Source organism: Plectrocnemia conspersa, unplaced genomic scaffold (genome assembly GCF_051122295.1).
Source record: "Plectrocnemia conspersa isolate PC_06_02 unplaced genomic scaffold, ASM5112229v1 ptg000003l, whole genome shotgun sequence".
Taxonomy (NCBI): Eukaryota; Metazoa; Arthropoda; class Insecta; order Trichoptera; family Polycentropodidae; genus Plectrocnemia; species Plectrocnemia conspersa.
The window spans coordinates 5,943,167-5,960,392 of NW_028277167.1; the positions used below are offsets into that span (position 1 = coordinate 5,943,167).

Genomic DNA, 17,226 nt, shown 5'->3' on the forward strand with positions numbered 1-17,226 from the left:
CTGAGGGGCCGTATACCTGCCCTATTATACGCATTCAATGAAAATCGAGTCGATAATTATTAATATTTTATTAATAATTTAATTAATTAATTTATAATTTAATTAATAATATTAATATTTGTCAATTTAATGAAACATTATAGAACAAATCTAATGATAAATTCAAAATCAGCGTTTCATTTTATTACAAAATATATGTATATCGTACGCATGGGGATGTGGAGCCATACCTTTTTATGTACGTAATAATCAATAAATAATAATGTTTTCATTGTCTAATCATTTTAATCGTTAATACGCTCTGGCACATAAAATATTAATTTTACCGCCTATGTTTCGTGAATTTTTATTCTTTGTATTTTTTTTACAATTTACCTATATATTGTATACCTCATTCCTAAAATATATATTATTAAATTTTCTTTAAGTATTTTTGCGCTCTTATGACGTGCTTTCTTTTGTCAAACGCTCATATGACTGTATGTGCATTTGACGCACGCTATTTTGTTACAGCGCTACTTTGGCAAGCGCTTTTATGACGCAGCGCTTATAATGCAGCGCTTTTTTGACGCACGCCCATTTGTCCGCGCTCATTTTTGACGTTGCCATCATATGCTGTTTACATTTTAGTGTATAATAGCCTTCAGGTATTTATATGGGTTTTTCTCTTGTACTATTTTAAGCTTTCTGTTAAACAAAAGCTAACTAAACTACAAAAAAGTGGTATTGGTATAATATATTATATAATTAGAAAAAAAATTATTGGCATTATTTTTTTACAAATAAGCTCAAATATATTAATATAAACTACTTATAAAAATAAATTCTTTGCTATTTAGATTAACACAATAATGTACATATATAGGATAATTATATGTTTTGCTGTATCTTAAAAACAACAAAGTCAAATTCTTGTTTTAGATTTATTTTAAGGTTCTATAGTTGTAAATTTAATACACATATGTATAATTTTTAATTTTAGTTATTTTACAGTTGTTAAATAATTGTTCAATAATAAGCTATATAATTAATGACTTATTTTATTGCATCATTAAAACGTGCTCTTTGATTGTTATTTTGTTTTTAATGTATGGTTGTCAAGATAATTATCTAATTGCCACATTCAAAATTTTTGCTTATGTGTATTTTTGCTTACTCATGTGTATTTTTTAATATTATTTATTTTAAAATATTTTTTATTTTTTCTAATCATGTTCTCAGCATTCACATATCTTTTTTTTATGCACTGACTCATGAGAAAAAAATAACGTAGTTAAGATTATAAGATATTAAATAAAACACATTTACAAAATAAATTATTTATTCACAATTGAAGTATAAAAAAAACTAAATATTTTTTTAAAAACAATTCTTTATAATGTAATATATCTGGTTGCATAAATCCCAAAAAATACTGGTTGTGTGAATGATAGAAAAATAGAAATAGGTATATTTTATGGCAAAAACTACTTTGCCATGGACAATCAATCAATCATCAATTGATTCCTGGCGCACTGCTCAAGGTCGGCTCAATCTCAGTACTAACCAGGGATGCTGTGTGCATGTATTCTGGTCACGTATCACAGCCGAGCCGGGCTGAACTACACCTAACGTTATCATCCGACATACTAAACTGCTCATGTGTCGGATACTATAATAAGATCTGGTCAAACCTTATTTATTATATGAAATATGATTTGTGTTTTGAATACGGCCACTGTACGTGGCTACTGAGATGAACACGTCTACATTTTAAAGGCTCAAAAAGTTTACTGTAATACATAACTAGAGCTACACTTATTATGTATAAATAGTGAGCCTATATAATATAAATAAAACACATTCTACCAAAAAAATACGAAACAAATAACGATTATTTTTTATGACCCTAATTCTTGATCTGAAATTTTTTTGAATAAACATATAATTAAATAAACCATGTTCAATTTACACTGCTCCTAAAATCATGCCTATTTTAAGTAAGCCGCTTTGTAAGATTTGAATCATACGTGTAGGGTAAATGTCCAGACCACTTGAGGCGTTGTAATTCGATACAGTGATTCAACAGCTCAAAAAATCATCTTAGCAGTTCCAAAAATCTTTCTTTTTCAAGCTATAATATAACAAGCATCATTCAACAGCATCACATTCAAACAAAAAACTTCTTAAAAGCATATTTTTTATTATAAAAGTAGTGTTTGTAGAGCTATATAGGAATACGTCTCTATTTCTCCAAATGGTATTCTAGTTACTAACCCTACAATCACAAGGAAAGGCTCAATACGTTACATACATATTTACGTATGTCACAAATACACGTGCAGCATAAAAATGATAAATTACATCTGTACTCGAGTAACGTCATCCGTAAGGTTCGGTCGAAGGGGGTGGCAAAAGTGGCAGTACGCTCGCTAGGGTGGCCGTTGTAGGGGTATTTGGTTAATTTATCCGCCGCATGCCGTTTTAACGACCACACACGCTGGGCTTGATGTAAAAATTTGTCGGTGGACTTGTCAGAAACACGACAACACACAATGAAGCCTTGCGGAACGTAATCCGCACTACGTACTACTGGTATACGTTTTTATTTCGTTTTGCGTATAGCGCGGAACGTTGAACCGAAACAACGAGGGTCGCGATATTTCGCGTAGTTTTTTATTTATTTGTTTATTATAAAGTGTGCAAAAATACATTATGTGCTTTAAACTTTGCCTAATTGTTTTTTTTTATTGTTGCAGGTATGTACTACCGAATGTGACGCGCAAGTAGAGAACGTCTCGACATCCGTAAGTGATAAATTTTATTCTAAAATTTCTTATAACGTCGAGACATTCATAATAACATGTAAATATGCCAAAAATCAAAATTGATTTCATAGAATGGTTTTAATTTGAGGCGGTTATCGATTTTGAGAACGAATGCATAATATATACCCAATTTTTAATATATATTTGATATTCATACGTAAAAGTCCCTATCGTTAATTCAGATGTACTTATATAAATGACTATAATATATGAATATTTTTCGGTACTGAAATGATTCATAATATATGTGAATTTAATTTAAATTTATATTATTTTAAAAGATTTTCAAATTAATATAATCAAAATATATGATATATTGTAGTAAAAAGTTATATTTTTACTAACTGATTTATTAAAATTATATCCAAATACATTTTTACCGTTAGATTTTAATTTCTATTAGTGAAAATATAATTCAACTGATACGTTGCTCTAAAATATGAAACTTAATTTAACATTTGCAAAACGTCCATTTACTGTTCAAACCAAAACCTTACCATAAAAAATATAATAATATCATTATTATTTTCATAACGGTAAACTTTAGGTTTAAAGAGCAAATATACAGTTCGTAAATGTGAAATTGAGTTTTAAATACATTAACGCAACACATCACATGTTAAGGCTAAAATGTTCCGAATGTATATGTATAACAGTTTCACTGTTATTGATCAGTGATTTTTTAATATATTATGTGAAACATTTTCACGTGTTAAGTCGGTAAAGTTATATTTCTAGTAGTGAAAATAAAATTTCACTAAAAACTACACATTCACTGTAACATATAAAAGTGCAATAACAATAGGTAGTTTTAAAACTTTCATTAGGCCAAGATAGGTTTAGTTTATTCATGCTTTGATCAGCAAATAAACATGAATTTTTCAGTGATGTAATCTTTTCATTAGTATAAATTAACAAGTATTTTTTATGAAAAAAGTACTCTATGTATAATAAATTATATTTTTTGTAATACACTATACTCTTAAATATTTTATATAAAAGCGTGTAGATGTATTAATTATATCTAGTTCTTTTTATTACTTTTTATTGCAAACATGTACGACATAACTCAGTTAATCACACAATCTAATACCTAAGGTGATTTATTAAAATTATAACAACCTTGAAATGTATTTTTTGTGGTTAATGTCAGATTAAACGCATGACCAACCAATTGCTCCATCATGCTGCTTATTTCATTTTGACAAAATACGACGTTTCATACGCACCAACCAAAGCCGCACACGTATCCCAAAATCGAGCTACGTGCCAAGCACACTTGCCGTGCGTCCCTTGTTGTTTACGAACTTTAATTTCCAACAGGATTAAACACCGTCCAATGTAACAATGTAATTTCTTACGTCGGCAGCAGCAGAATTTGCGCCAAACTTGCGGCCGAAAAGCGGGAAAAACGACCTAAAGGTGGGCCGCGTAGGGAAAAAAGGGAAAATTAAACCCTCACCCCGTCGCTGACACGCGCTATGATATATTAGGGGTCGCCTTGTAAACACGATTCTTTATTATCGTGCACAATGTGTACGCAATCACGCGTGCTATTCTTACGTTGCGCGAGACAATATTTATTATTGCCGTACAAGAAGAGCACGAGGGAAAAAATCGAAAAACGTAAACGTAGAACGTAACCGGCGGATGCGCGCCGTTATGTGTGTTTTTCCTCGTTTTTACGATTGTTTCGCCCCGTGTTTTGTCGTCGTTAATATTGTATGTATGCACGCACGTATCATAGTATATAGTCTATAATATACCTAAGCACTACGCACATCGGAAAAGTATTACTGATAATTTATAGATTGACAGTTTGAAACGTTGAGCTGCGAAGTAAGGGACGGGCGGGTCTGAAGCATTTACCTTAGCAATTAATGTGAGCGGCGTGGAATGTGTGAGGTAATTTATTTAGACGTGTGCTGCTAATTGATATTGATATTTATGGTGTCTCTGTACTTCTTCTTTCATTTAATACGTTTCTATTAAATTTCATAATATAGCTGGCAAAATGTAAAGATAATTTAATTGTCGTAGTCGAGCGCTTAAAATGAGCGCTTGAATCCGATTCAACGTAATCCCTTTCTGTGTAATTTATTAAAGGTATGCACTTCCAGATTAAATTTGTAAAATACAATTTTGCACACAATAATACATGGGAGATTTAATAAAAAATTATAAATGATTTTTTACACCTTTGTTTTGCCAGAATGCAATGAAAAAAGCATTTTTTTTTAAATTTCACCACATAATTAAAACTTTAATTATAATATACATATTCTGTTATATTTCGCATAGGACTCGTATCTTGTGTGTATAATCAATGTTATTTGATTTTTTAATATAAAATTGCAATACTAAATTAAATTTTCCAAGAACCATTAAAAATGTTTCTAGATACCTCAAATCTTATATTTTTGCGTTTTAAACTTCTGTTATTAAAAATATCTTTTAAGACATCGGTACTTTTTGCACTATCTAAAATAATGATAGAGTATATTATTTTATAATAATTCAAGGAAATATAATCACATTGATATTTATAAATAATATTGCAGAATGGAGTTTTGATCAAATTTTGGATACTGTTTTAATTGGAGATTGGAATTTTAATTGGAACAAATGTGAAGATTTTTACACAGCAAAATTAGAAAAAATATCAAATATATTTGGTTTAAGACAATGTGTCAAAGAAAATACAAGGACTAATAATAGATCGAGCACATTAATAGATTTAGTATTTACCAACAACAAAAAAATTTATTGTGAAGTAAAATCAACTCCAAGAATAACTGACCATTCAATTGTATATATTTATATAGAAAAACATAATGAACTTAAGTTTAAAAAAACAAAAAAAATTGATATAATTAAAAAAATTAATTTTAATAAATTAAGATTAGAATTACAAAAATGTGACTGGAATGTAGATAATATGGATGTTAATAGGATATGGAACAAAATTTATAAGAATATAGTAGATTGTAAAACAAAAAGTCAATATAATTTTAAAAAGGAATATCGTTACAACCCAAAACCGTGGTTTAATGATGATGTTAAAAATGCTATAAAGAAAAGAGATGAGTCATACAAAATTTTTCAAATATTAAAAACAGAACAAATAGAATATAAAGTCTTTAATGAAAAATGGAAAACATACACACAATGTAGAAATATGGCAGTCAAAGTATTAAGAATGGCTAAAAAGAAATGGTATGAAAAATTGATAGATGAAATACAAAATGATCCAAATAAGATGTGGAAATCAATAAAACAATTAATTAATCCAACTCAGAAAAACGACATAATAAAAATGGAAATTAATGGAAATATATATCAAGATCCTTATATAATGGCAGAAAAAATGAATACATATTACATTGAGAGCATAGAAGAAATTGTAAATTCAATACCAAGGATTAGTAATTTAGTACAATATAATAATAAAACATTAATTGTAAAATTTAGTAAATTTAAATCAGTATCATTAGATGAAATTCATAACATAATATGTAAATTTAAAAAAGGAACTAGTACTGATGAACTAGATATAAATATAATTAAAGAAACATGGGAAATAATAGGAACTAAATTAAATTATTTAATAAATAAAGCACTCTCCTTAGGAGAAATGCCTGAAAATTTAAAGATTGCTACTATTGTACCTATACCTAAAATAAAAAATAGTAAAAAAGTTGAAGAAATGAGACCAATCAACATGCTACCGTGTATAGAAAAAATAATAGAAGAAGTAGTAATCAAACAATTAAAGGAATTTATTACTTCTCAAAACATAATATGTGAACAACAATCGGGATTCAGAGAAAAGCATTCCACTGAAACTGCATTACAAGTAGTGATAAATGATTGGCTGTTGGCTAAGGATACAAACAAAATCATTGGAGCAGTTTTCTTGGATTTCAAGAGAGCCTTCGAAACAATAGACAGAGAAATAATGTTGAAGAAATTGGAGAGTATAGGTATAAGTGATATAGTTTTGAGATGGTTTAATAATTACTTATATAAAAGAAAACAAAAAGTTAAGATAAATAATGTATGTTCTGAAGAGAGGTTAGTGTATTATGGAGTACCACAAGGGTCTAAATTGGGACCATTGTTGTTTGTTTTATATATGAATGATATAGTTAATAACGTAAGAAAATGTAAAGTTCATCTATTTGCGGATGACACATTGATCTATTGCATGGGTGATAACATTGAAGAAGTTGTGAGTAATTTGAATGATGAATTAGGTGTGTTAGAGATATGGTTAAAGAATAATGTACTTAAATTAAATGAGAATAAAACTAAATGTATGTTTATTAATTATAAAAATGTGTTAGATGATAGTACCAAAATAGTAATAAATAACTCTAATATAGAAATAGTGGATAATATAAAATATTTAGGAGTAATTGTTGATACAAAATTAAACTTTAAAGAACATTGTAATTACATATTAAAAAAAATTAGTAGAAAAATAGGTTTATTATCTAGATTAAGAAATATATTAAGTATAAATACAAAAAAATTAATTTACAATAGTATAATATTGCCCCATTTTAATTATTGTGCAACACTATTAAATATGTTGAATAAATTAGATAAACAAATGTTGCAAAAATTACAAAATAGGGCAATGAGAGTAATATTAAATAAAAATAGATTAACTAATTGTAAAAGTATGATTGATAGATTAGAATGGTTGAATGTTCAAGAAATATTGAGTATGAATGTTTTAGTATTTATATATAAGTTAGAAAATAATATGTTACCACACTATTTTAATAAGTATTTAATAAGAAATAAAGATGTACATAAATATAATACTAGAAATAGAGAAAATTTAAAGATAATTAAGTATAAAAAAAACGAGTACGGCTAGGGAAATTATGTACGGAGGTTTTAATTTATATAATAGTCTTCCAAGAGAAATCCGAAACAGCAAAAATATAACGGGTTTTATAAATGGAATAAAAAAACACCTTCGTACATATAGAAATAAAATATTATAATATTAAGTCTTTATTATTGTATATTTTTTCTTTCTGTTATGTATTTTTTATATATTTTTATATATGTTTACTAAATTTGTTAGATGTAAAGATTAGCTATTAAGCTAAATAAATTAATAAAATAAAATAATAAAAATAATAAAAACTACTTGCTAATCGCTTAACTAAATAACTCATTGTTTGGTTAAAAATCTGTCGTATCTTAGATTTAAAATAAAGCTTACATTGTATGTTTCAAACCCACCTTAAACCAGAAATCAATTGTGTTAATTAACTTTTGAGGAATTTATCATTTTTTTTAACAAAACACAATTATGAGTCCAGCACGTTAGCTTTCGGATTTCGATAACCAAACTATATATCTCTATGGTTTTATATAATGTGGTACGTTTTCAAAACTGATTTTTTTCTAAATGTATCGCTTCTCAAGCGTAATACTAATTTGAAGATCAGAAGTACATTTTTAACAGATTACATAATTGTATAATTATGTAAAATACTTATGCATCTCTACTGGTTCTTTGTTGCTTATTTTATTTTTTACAAAACCTTAGATTTTTAATCACAGCTAAATTTTAGTTCCGCATAAATTTTGTATGTGTTAAATTAAATAATTTACAAAAATACACTTATATTTTTAAGCTATTTATTTTTTAAGATTTTTTTGTACTTTCAATCTTTACTCAAACAAAAACACTAATTGTTCGGGACAGTTTGAGAAACACCTTTAAACTTATATTAACAGTCAAACAATATTTTGCTAATAAGACAATACTGATTTTTAATTATTATATGTGAACTAAGAAAAATACAGTTTCAAATTTATCTTACCTGTAGTATTAGTCTTTTTTATAGCCTAGTTCGAAAGGTGAGATCAGGAGGGCAAATTAAAGGGTATGTTGTAGTCTTATTGACTAACTTAATCTAAATCTAGGAACGTCATTTATGGGGGGGGGGGCAGATTGAGGATTTTCCCTTCCTTGAATTAGGCCAGAAAATGCATGTTATTTAATGAAATTCTATGAATTTTAATAATGCCACAATTATAAAAAAACGACCACTGACAGGCAAGCTTTCAACCCCCCCTCCCATTGAAAAAAATATGTCATTTTAGTAAAATCAATTCGAAATACATTTTCTCCGGTAGATATTTTACCAGTGAAAATATAATTTATCTGGGTGGCGCTAGTCAAATTATATATTTTTAACTTGAATAATATAATTCATAGTTATCACTATGTATTTATATGCGATGCGTAAATGTTACAGTGACTGTGTATTTTTCATTAGTGAAGTCCAAATACACTTTCACCAGTAGATATTAAAATTATATGCTGTTCTTAAATGTCTATGAAACTCAATTATTGAGGTTCTAAAACAAATTATAGAGTGTTTATCGAAATGTATTTAAACCATTTTTGATATAAGAGTGACTGTCAAAGTATATTCAAATCGAATTTTGGTCAATAGGAGAGCGCAAAACAATTATCACTTCTCAGAAGTCAAAAATTCACGTCAAAAGCAATAAAATCGTGTCGGCGCCGCTGTAGTGGGGACGCTCGGTAACGAGCGTTCCCACTACAACGGCGCCGGCACGATTTTATTGCTTTTGACGTGGATTTTTGACTTCTGTGAAGGGATAATTGTTTTTGCGCTCTCCTATTGGTCAAAATTTGGTTTCAATATGTTTTTTTCGATTATTATTTATCAATAATAAACATCTTAATACAAACGCTAAATAATTAAGTGTTTCCACAGCGACGGCACAAATTTATTATTTTTGACGTGGATATTGATTTCCGAGATGGGATAATTATTTTTTGCGCTCTCCTATTGATCAAAATTTGGTTTTATTATGCTTTACTTAATTCTTTCTTATTGTAAGCCGTATTATTGTTGTTGAAAAATAACACTTAATAAAAACTCTTTTTACTGAGCGTTCTCAATGCAGAGGCTTCGACACGATTTTATTGCTTTTGAAGTGAATTTTTGACTTTTGAGAAAAAATAATCGATTTTTACGCTCCCCTATTACTCAAAATTTGGTTTAGATATGCTTTATTCGATTCTCACTTATCATAATCCGTATTATTGTTTTAAAAAATCTTTTAATGGAAACGCTAGTTAACTGAAAATTTCCACAGCGACGGCACAATTTTATTGCTGATTTTTACGCGCTCTTTTATTGGTCAAAATTCGGTTAAGATATGCTTTATTCGATTCTCACTTATTGTAAGCCATAATATTGGTAAAAATACTAATTATGAACGCTATATAATCAAGCGTTTTCAATGGGACGGCGACGGCACGATTGTTGTTTTTTGCCGTGGATTTTAAATCGAAGTATTAAAAATACGACCATTGACCATTGCATTATATATTTTCTCTCATTTGAAGCTCTGATAACCAGTATTGTGTACATTAAAATGACGTACGCAATAGCTTTTATGGTGTTATTATACAAATATAATGCGCTGTTCTATTCTAGATATATACATATTCTAAAATCGACTTTGATTCAAATCGTCCAACCCCTAAGGCGCACGTCTAATTTATGCCTTATAGTCAGTCTTAGTAATTTGGTACTCTGCTAAGTAATCCGACTAGTAATGAGACTTGGCCGAGTAACTTAGCCAAGTAGCAATCTTGGTGGCTCGGCCGAGTAGTAAACCGAGTGACTCGGCCGAGTGCCCGGCAGGTATGAACTAGCGTCATATTACGATGAAAATGTGACGTACTTTGCTTGATTTAAAAGCGGAAATTGGCAAATTTTGAGTTGTCTCACTTATGAAGCGGCAAACTGGTGGTCAAATCCGAAATCGCTCATCAGCTCTCGGGCGCGCGCGACATTATCGGCCGTCCGGGGGCCCCCATCTCCGGCTCACCTTTCGGCGGCCGGCGGCGGCGTCTCGGTTGCACCGGGGGGGCCCCGGGGGGCGGCGGGGCTGGGGGCCCGGGCGGTCGATGCGCGCGCGGCGGCGCCCGGGCCCGCCCCGCTCGCCGACACCTCACTCGCACAGCGCGCGCCGCCCCGACACCTCGTGCTGCCCCATCCGCCGCCGAGAGCGATCGAGACGCTAGCTGTAAGTTCTAAGTCCACAACCACCACCACACTCGTTCAGTCCCGCCGCGTCCGCCGACCGACCCGGATGCCGACCGTCTGACTGAATGTCGCGCCGCAACTAGTGACCCCGCGCGCCGAAACCTAGCCACCGCACAATTTATAAACACCGAGTGTGTGTGACACGCAGAAAATGCAAACCGGTGCCGTAGTGCGCTTCGGTGGCGGATTGTTTTTCCCCATGGATTCTGTCGCTCCGGAGAAAAAGAAAGTTAGTATCTCTATGAAATGATCCACACGATATGATCGCGCCGGCTCCTGCCAAAATTTCTAATTTACTATATGTGCAGTGAACTTTCGAACTTTGATATGGTACGCGACCGACGCGAGTGCAAGTGAATAACTGTGTATATATAAATCATACGTATATTTATATTGTAAAAAAAAACATATCGGAGCCGGTGCGATGACGCGTTTTATATACCGATTCGGATTGTATTTTATTTACGTTATTTATAAATGGCGCGTATCCCTTCAATAGTGTGTTGAATTTGCTCGATGCGGAAGTACTAGTTGAACCAAGGTAATTCGATTTTTAATTCATTTTATATATTTGAATTATCAGGGTTAAACTCGTATTACAAAATCGGCCATCATTAATAATGTAAATATAATATATATTACAGTAAAATTTACACCCTTAAAAAATGATAAAGTTTTAACATTAAAATACGACATTTTTGCTATTTTAACATAATCTATCAAAATATTTAAGTCTGTGCTTTTTAGCATTCTAAAAAATATATGATAGGACAAGAAATCAGATTTTTTTTACAATTGTATGTTATTCATGGATTATATTGACATGATAAATTTTTGTATAGTATTTTTCAATTTCAATTATCATATTAAATACAATAAAGATGTATATAAAAATAGTAAACATACTTAGAAAATTGTTTTTCTCATCACTTTGATTTTTCTCCCCTGAAAAATTACCGTATCGAAATAAATATTGTAGCATTTATCTGAAAGTCTTAAATATTTATGGAGGGCCGAAATTGAGATAGTTAAACGAATTTAATATATTTATAAAATTGTTATTTTTCTTTTTTAAATATTTTAAAAGTCTTGAATATTTCTATGAGACAAAAATAGTATATTCTATAACTGAGAGATAATCGAAGAATTATGAAATATTTATAAAAATGTTTCATTAGCAATTGATTTTGCTCTCCTGAAATATTTAGGTATTAATAGTAATTTTCTAGTATTTATATGTCTTAAATATTTCTAAAGGACTAAAATAAATCGTTTTCCTAATCAGTGTGATTTTGTTCTCCTAAAACATATACGTATCAAAGTTGCTTATGTAGCATTTGTCTTGAGTCTTAAAATATTTGTAGAAGGCTAAAATAAAATGCAATTATTATTACAATAGTGAGAGTTACACATAAAAGTATTTACGAAAATTAATTTTTTAACATCAGAATATATAAAACTTGAATCTCTGATTTATATTTATCTCGTGCATATATTTGCTTTTCTTATTACAATTATGACTCAAGATTCCTAATTTATAGAGACTCTTCTTTATTTTATTATCATATATTCGTACACAATCTGTGATTTAAAATAGTGGCATCTATCAGATCCATACTTGTGTTCCACGAAGTATTTTACAAACATACATGTATTATTAATGATTTATTATCATGTGATACAAATTCTATATTTCTGTTATTTACTAATAAATATATGTATAATATATTCATATCAATCTATTTTTTAGAAGAGGTAATAACTAACAAAATTGAGTAAAATTACATATTTGCATCAATCTTTTTTATATGGACCTTAGTGTTTTAAAATTTGTATCGTATTTTAGAGATTAAAATTAGTACTTAATAAATATATACAATTCTGATCGATCATTATAGATTTGGTTTATCTAGATTTTTTAATCTCACCTATAAATATAGCTACTTCAGCTCATAGAGAATATCTTATATGTATTCAACAAAAAAATAAGTTTAACCGAAAATAAAATGTGTGGTTTTAGAATTAAATCTAGCCATTTTTTTATATAAATACGGCTGTTTACTCTAATAGCTCGAGGGTTAAATCAAATTTTAATCGTATAAATCTATCTACATATTTAAATATGTATTTTTATATAAAAATCACATAAAAAGCACAGCAAACTAAATTAATAATGTAGTGTTTTAAATTTTAATATATTTAAATAGAGCTTTTATAGGATATTTATTTATCTCTTATAATATTCACGTGATGTTGAATATCTTTTCTAAAAATGTACTAAATTTTTTCAATAGCTAAACAATAAATATGATCAAATCCTTTTAAAGCTATATGTATGAATTTAATAATATTTTTAATATCAGTAAATAGAAGATACTATATCGTTTTTTAGTACAGTGAATTATTATTATATGTATCAAACCATTTTAATACAAGATTAATATATGTTCGAATGAATCTACATACAGTAAAGGTTTATACTTATACATAAAACATTAATGCAGTGCATTGTATCGATTATTATATTATATTAAGTGATGGAGCCTAAGCATGCTTATCTGACATAATATCTAAAATTTATCAAACGGCTCTTTAACCAATAGTGTTATTTATAAAACCACTATCTGACCGCATCGAGCGATCGAGGCGTTAATGGCATCGCCGATTGGTCTATCTGGTCGATAAGATTCCGCCCACTATCCCCCCACTCGTAAGCTTGACTGCGTGCTTTAAAATTGATTTTATATACACTTAATCGCCGTGTGTATATTTAGTCTGGCGCTAATGGATTTTTTCCTGAAAAAATATCACTGTGGAATGAATGAACGTAACCGTGGATAGTTGACTATTGTTTTCTCAGCTGCCTAAATCCTTCTCGTCGGTCTCGCCCCCTCGAGCTTTCCCGGGGTGGCAATATGGGGGTGGCGGTTGGTAAAGACGAAAGTTGTTTCTGGCGAATCGGTTTCTCTCGCAATTTATGTGCGTTTGCCGAGGGCTATGATTTTTCATCATGGATAGCGAGGGTGGAGGGTAGAAAAAAAGAGACAAATTCGACATGATTTATTAATCGTGGCGAGTTAACGAAAGCGACTAAACAATAGACTAATATGATTAACAACTTGGTATACAGTCCATTTTTGTCTTTTATTTGTGTGGTTTTGTCGCAGACATGTTATTCTGTGCGAATGTCATAATTAACTAGATATGCCATTTATTTATTATATAATAAAACGACAAGCGTTGAAATGTATCACTTAATCCAAAATCCTTCGATTTTGTTAAAGTTTAATTTCAATAATATGTACAACACCTGCTTATAATATATTTTTTTTTATAAAGAATTTAATTTATTATAAATAAATATTTATTTATAGTTAATTGGTAAATATATTCAACAATCGTATTTATTTTTACAATATCAAAAACTTAAGGTTTAAATTGATTAAAACTAATAGTATTTTTTAAATATATATATTTCTCGATGAGTCATATTTTCTTTGATTTATAATAAAACTAACATAACGTATTTTATAAAATATATACGCTTGATTTAGTTACATTAAATTAAAAATTCTAAAAATATAATATGATTAAAAATTTAACAATCTAATTACATAAAAATTTTTTTACTATTTCAAAATCCATTTTTAAATTTATTTAAAAAAAATCTTGTAAGCTGTATATATTGTTAAATAATGTCTTAAGATTTTCATTATAACGTGTATTTGAAAATTGCAGTTTCTAATATTTTCGTGCATAATCTAAATTGTAAAAAAAACAATCACATAAAAAGTGGTTTTCTCTATCTTAAATTTAAATGTGAGAATATAATATTTAGCTAAAATGATATGAATATTATATTAATTAGCTATTAAGCTAAAAAAATATTATTACTATTGAGATATATTGTAATACTCTGTATAGCATAATTAACAATGCATAATAATCATCAACTTACTTTCCTGCAGAAAACGATTCTATGGTTCTTTATGTGAGAATATATTGATTTTATATTAAAATTAGAGAAGAGTAAATACATAACTTATTTGATTTATTTAGGCCTAGAAATATACTTTAATTATTTACAAATACAAATGCGTACATTTATGTGACTATTTCACTTTCACAAATATAATACATACGTCAAAGTAAAAGCTATGCAGCTATAGAGCAATTTTGAAAAATAAATGATTTAACATTTTTTTAAATTTTTTTTTAAAATGTAATATTTGAAAAATGAAATCTATAATCTATCTAAGCAATTATCATTCTGAAATAAATTAAATCTCTGCATACAACTAATGTACATAACATTGATTTAAGAATCTAGTGTAGCCTAAAATATCATACAAAATAAATCAAAGAAAATAAGTAAATGTTTTTTTTTTTAATATATTGTACATTTAAAGCGATGAAGCTTTTTCATTATGAATTTTCCCATATGACATTACCAATTCGCATGACTTGCCTCGCAATATTATCATGTCGATTTGCGCGATTAAAACGATACAAGATTCAATGTTTATAAAGTGGCTTGTTGTTGCTTTAAATAAAACAGCGCGTCGGCTTACGTAAGTGAATCGTTCCGGTACACGCCACCGTCTGTGCCGTATTAATATTTTATGCCGAAACCTTTATCCGTTATTGGATCAGCCTTAGAGTCGGCGCTGCCTTCGAATCTCCGGCCCTGGAACAGGCGACGTCGTTTCGTATCCGACCCCGTGAATAATTGACCTAGTCGATCGGAAAAATCGCCGTTTTTGGATAAAACCGTTGTGCTTGAATATTTTTTTTAAATTCGACAATAATTTTAAAAATATCTATATATATTTATAAAAAGTAAAATTTATATACAAATAGTACAACAGAAACTTAAATCTTAAAATTCCAATTACTGATTGATTAGGACATTTTATAGACCTGTATTTTGCGTTCTCGAAATATGTTTTAATTTTAATTGATATCTCATATCCCAATTTACAACATTATCTCTGATTCTCATCCATATTTTTATTCAATAATAATTTATCTTTTACATAAATCAGTTTTACCAAATTTTCTCTATTTAAGCGTGAATACATTTTAACGTGACATCGTAGTGTATACACAAACGAATATTAGCGAATTAATGTCAAACTGCAAAATTCCCGAAAAGGGCATTTTTGGCTGCGGTCGCTGTTACCAATGAATTACATAATTGACAAGGCGTTAAATTATGCAACGAATTGCGGTTCATTTTACACTTGCATTGTTGTACGCGTATACATATCCTTCTACTGTCATTTATCTAAATTCGTTAAGCTAAAATTTGACTATGACATACTTTTCTTTTGAAAAAATCAATTTAAATAAATTTAACAGCATCCATAAAAAAAGCCATTTTTTAATATTTTATGAAACATCAACGATAGATAATTGTTTTTATTTTTATCTTTATAAAAGTAAATTCAAAGAATTCTGTCAAGACATTTTCTAGATAATAATTTGCATATTTTTAAAATATGAAAAAGCTATTTTAAAGTATTGCGTAAAATGTATTCTTTTTTTATCTAGTATACTTAGTAATATGAAATTAACTTAAAATGCAGTTAAAGAAGTAGATATTAAAATATATTTTTTACAAAATCTAGATTTATTTATTTGGCAAGAACTGATGCAAGGACTTTTCTTATTAAATAAATTAGGTTATTGTGGGTAATTGTTGATAAATTAAAATAATGCTAGGACAACTTAAAAATATAAACTAGAAATAATAATGAAAAATCCAGATTCTGGAAATAAATTTCAAACGCGCTTATATGGATCATTTGCATAGAGCATTACTAACGATTATTACTATGTCTAAGAATAGTAAATGTATTTTTACAGTGCTGTTTTTATTATTACAATAATTAGACACAGTTTTTCAGATACGTATTTTAATCCAATATTTTTTTAAGTGGTGTTTTCTTACATGAATATATCAAAAACATTAATATTCTGTGCATTGGTTTAATTAAATATGTTTTTCTTATACATTTATATGTTACACACACCTATAGTTGACAGATCGTTTTCATTTTTTCCCCACTACGACCCTTGTATTATATTAAGCGGTAACCGTATGCGCGTTCGGGGTATATATTAACATAATAACGTTAAACGTGTTTGTTTCGCTTTGTACGAAAACGTAACGTCACTGGCCAAAACGTGAAAAACCTCGCGTACAGTAAAAAAACGTTAAAATATTCCTAGTGAGGAATTGTGCGTGACACGGTCGTAATGGAAACGCTATCGCATTGCAAATGTGACATAATTAT

At 29.1% G+C, this 17,226-nt stretch overlaps 1 protein-coding gene across 50 annotated transcripts in view; it reads left to right on the plus strand.

Moving 5' to 3' along the window:
* Positions 1-17,226, plus strand: part of Rbp6 (RNA-binding protein 6) — a 1,186,203-nt gene that overhangs the window by 805,809 nt on the left and 363,168 nt on the right. For 10 of the 50 annotated variants that reach the window (XM_088182905.1, XM_088182898.1, XM_088182912.1 and 7 more), the window contains exon 1: positions 10,835-11,156. The exons of 17 other annotated variants lie outside the window; for them this stretch is intronic. Coding sequence is in view for 13 of the 33 variants with exons in the window: in XM_088182891.1 (XP_088039017.1) it covers positions 11,079-11,156 (78 nt within the window). In the remaining 20 variants the exon portion in view is untranslated. Of the gene's footprint in view, positions 1-2,738; positions 2,787-10,771; positions 11,157-17,226 lie in introns of those variants that run through there. 23 more of the 50 variants (XM_088182899.1, XM_088182904.1, XM_088182897.1 and 20 more) reach the window with 5 other exon arrangements.